The sequence below is a fragment of the Apis dorsata genome, unplaced genomic scaffold, assembly GCF_000469605.1.
Source record: "Apis dorsata unplaced genomic scaffold, Apis dorsata 1.3 scaffold_132, whole genome shotgun sequence".
NCBI lineage: Eukaryota > Metazoa > Arthropoda > Insecta > Hymenoptera > Apidae > Apis > Apis dorsata.
This window is the reverse complement of record NW_006263425.1, coordinates 207,033-209,815: the sequence shown is the minus strand read 5'-3', so window position 1 is coordinate 209,815 and position 2,783 is coordinate 207,033. Positions and strand designations below refer to the sequence as shown.

The 2,783-nt window shown below is 33.6% G+C and overlaps 1 protein-coding gene across 1 annotated transcript in view; it reads right to left on the bottom strand.

Moving 5' to 3' along the window:
• Positions 1-2,783, bottom strand: part of LOC102676641 — a 67,858-nt gene that overhangs the window by 18,504 nt on the left and 46,571 nt on the right. The window contains exons 15-16 of the mRNA XM_006612986.2: positions 2,582-2,686; positions 1,649-1,774 (exon numbers count right to left, since the gene is read on the bottom strand). Coding sequence (XP_006613049.2) covers positions 1,649-1,774; positions 2,582-2,686 — 231 coding nt within the window. The remainder of the gene's footprint in view (positions 1-1,648; positions 1,775-2,581; positions 2,687-2,783) is intronic.

Below are 2,783 nucleotides of genomic sequence, written 5' to 3'. Positions count from 1 at the left end.
AAAAAAAAAAAAAAGTTACAAGTCTTACATCTCTGAAGATTATATTTAAATTAATTTGAATCGCGCATATTTCTTTTACAAAGAAAACTAAACTTTAAATTTTAATCTACGATTCCTCGATAGCAAGAAAGAAAGAAAGAAAAAAAGACTGTGGAGAAAATCGAACACGCGGCCGCAATTTCCGTGGGCATTTGCATACACGTGCCGGAATAGGCGAAGAGGCGTCGCTACAAAGTGTACAACACTGTGGATGCAATTTTATTTTTCTTTTACGAGGGCCCGCTGGCAAACGTCATCGAACGTTCTCGACGGTGCTCGAAACACGGAAAGCAAACGAGCTACTTTCGCGTTCGAAAACGCGTAACAAGCGCGGTGGAGTGGAGTTATTAATTAAATAAAAGATGTGTGTGGAATGGAAGCATCGATGGAGCAGAAGAATCGATAAATTAGCGGCGGAAGTAAAGAGGAAATTGTAGAATTGATAGGGGGCTATTGTATCAGGAAGAGATAAAAATAAAGTGGGTTCTGTCTGCCATTTTTTTTTTTTATCTTTTTTTTTATGAGAACCTTTTGTACGAAGTCATTGAATGAAAATAATCCAACGATAGGTTTATTATATCTTTTCAGGTTTCTCTTGAAATTGTAAAAGTTAAATTAAAATCGAGAGTGGAAAAAAATATATTATAATCAGAATCCGTGCAATTGTGTTATTAATAAAATTGTTGTCGATTAAACTGTATTAAAATTAAAAAATATTTAAAAATATAACTTAGCTATAACTTTGAAGATAGCTAGAAGAATAGCTGAAGATAGAATTTTTAGTAAAGGAATGAAAGATCATTGGAAGCGTGAAATTCTTCTCCTTTGAAACTCTTTTTGATTTATCCCGATACGACTTTCGATTCCCGAGATATCGTCGTGTAAAGAAAGAGCAATGTAATTTTTAATCATTTATTTATCTTTTTATCCCTGTAGCTTATTCAGTAGCTCACTGATCGATATCAAATTCCAGACAAACGATAAACGCGATTTCCAAGAAAAATGTAGGTTCATTCATAATCCCTGCACCATGTTATTAAGCGCTTTTGTGTTTTTATATCTCGATAACTGATTGATATATTAAAATGAAAAAAGAAAGCATTTTAAGATCATGATTTCCTCTAACATTTTGGGTAACAAAATTTTTAATTTTTTCTTTCACATTTTTCATTATGAAAAGAAAAAGATTTTATTCGTGACTTTGCACAAACAATCTGTGTTGCGATACAAGAATATAATTTAACATATATTTCGAGTAATAACACATCAAGCTATATTTTAAAAATGTAGATACTATAAATATTCGAAAGGGGGGAAAAAATTGGAGAAAATTCGTCGAAAAATTAATAGACAATTCAGAACAGACAGAACCTTTTGTACCAATAAAAAACGACAAATACTACAACAACAACAACAACAACAATAACACTGCAAAATGCAAAAAAAAAAATTTTTAAATATTCGAGCAACTACGCATACAACATATATATATACAAACGTGTAGGAGAGATTCAAATGACTAGTTAATCGATGACAATGGATTTGAATGGAAAGGAAGGGGAGGAAGGGTTGTAACATCGATATTTTCCTGGTCGTGGGGAGGTCTCACCAGGTGCACCAGAGACTGGACGAGAAGGCGGACAGGATTTCCGGCGGCTTGGATGACCTCAACCGCCCGCTCATGCGTGCTGTGTCGCAGGTCCACGCCATCGACCTCGATTATTCGATCCCCGATCTGAAAGTAAACGAGAAAAAGGGGGGCAGGGCCGTCTATTAAATCCATCTTTTGTCTTTTTTTTTTTTTTTTTTTTTTTTTTTTTTTTTTTTTTTTTTTTTTTTTTTTTTTTTTTTTTTTTTTTTTTTTGATTCATCGCTAGAATAGCTCGTTTTTGCAATCGATTCTCGTGAAGGGTAATTACAAATCGGTACAATTTTTCATTTTCGACTCTACAATGGATTTATAGATTGGTGATAAAAGTATTAATAATAATGGTACAATTTGAATTTCGAATTGTTAATTGTCATTTCTTTTTCTTCTTTTTGCACAATTGTTATATAAAAAAATATTGAATATTGAATAATATGAAGAGAGAAATAATTGATATTTTGTATAAGACAGCGAAGAATGGAGGATTTTATTGTTCGGCCAGTTTCGCGGTTCCATTATTAGGTTAATCGAGAAAGTTTTGTTGGCGCGTGACAAGAATTGGAAACGAAAATTCATTCGATCCGATATTCTTTCTACTTTCCGTTTTCGATTATTGCTAGAATTAATTACTGTTTATCAACTGTTACATCTTTATAAATATTTTTCAAAAATATACGATCGAATGAGAAAAAAAAAAAATTCGAAATGCTTCGCGATTTCCATCTCGATGGATGTAACGATACGTGTCAAGGTCGGTTCATCAGGATATCCACGAAATTTCAAGTTCAATGTTCTTGTGGAATTGATACGAACGGAATACAGAACGATTTCCTCCTTTCCTCGCTCGCCGACGAGCACACGTGTACGGATAGAAATTCATGTCGCATACGTTACCTTCAGCTCGCCGGTCCTTCCGGCTGGACTGTTCGGCAACACATTCTTTATGAATATCCCGGATATGTTCTGTGATTTGCTGGAGCTGCCATTGTGCAGATCGACCTAGAACGAAGAATTTGAAACGAAGAAATATTGAATCGATGATTTTAAAATCCTATAATTATTCTCTCTCTATTCTTTCATTATTTTAAATCTTTTT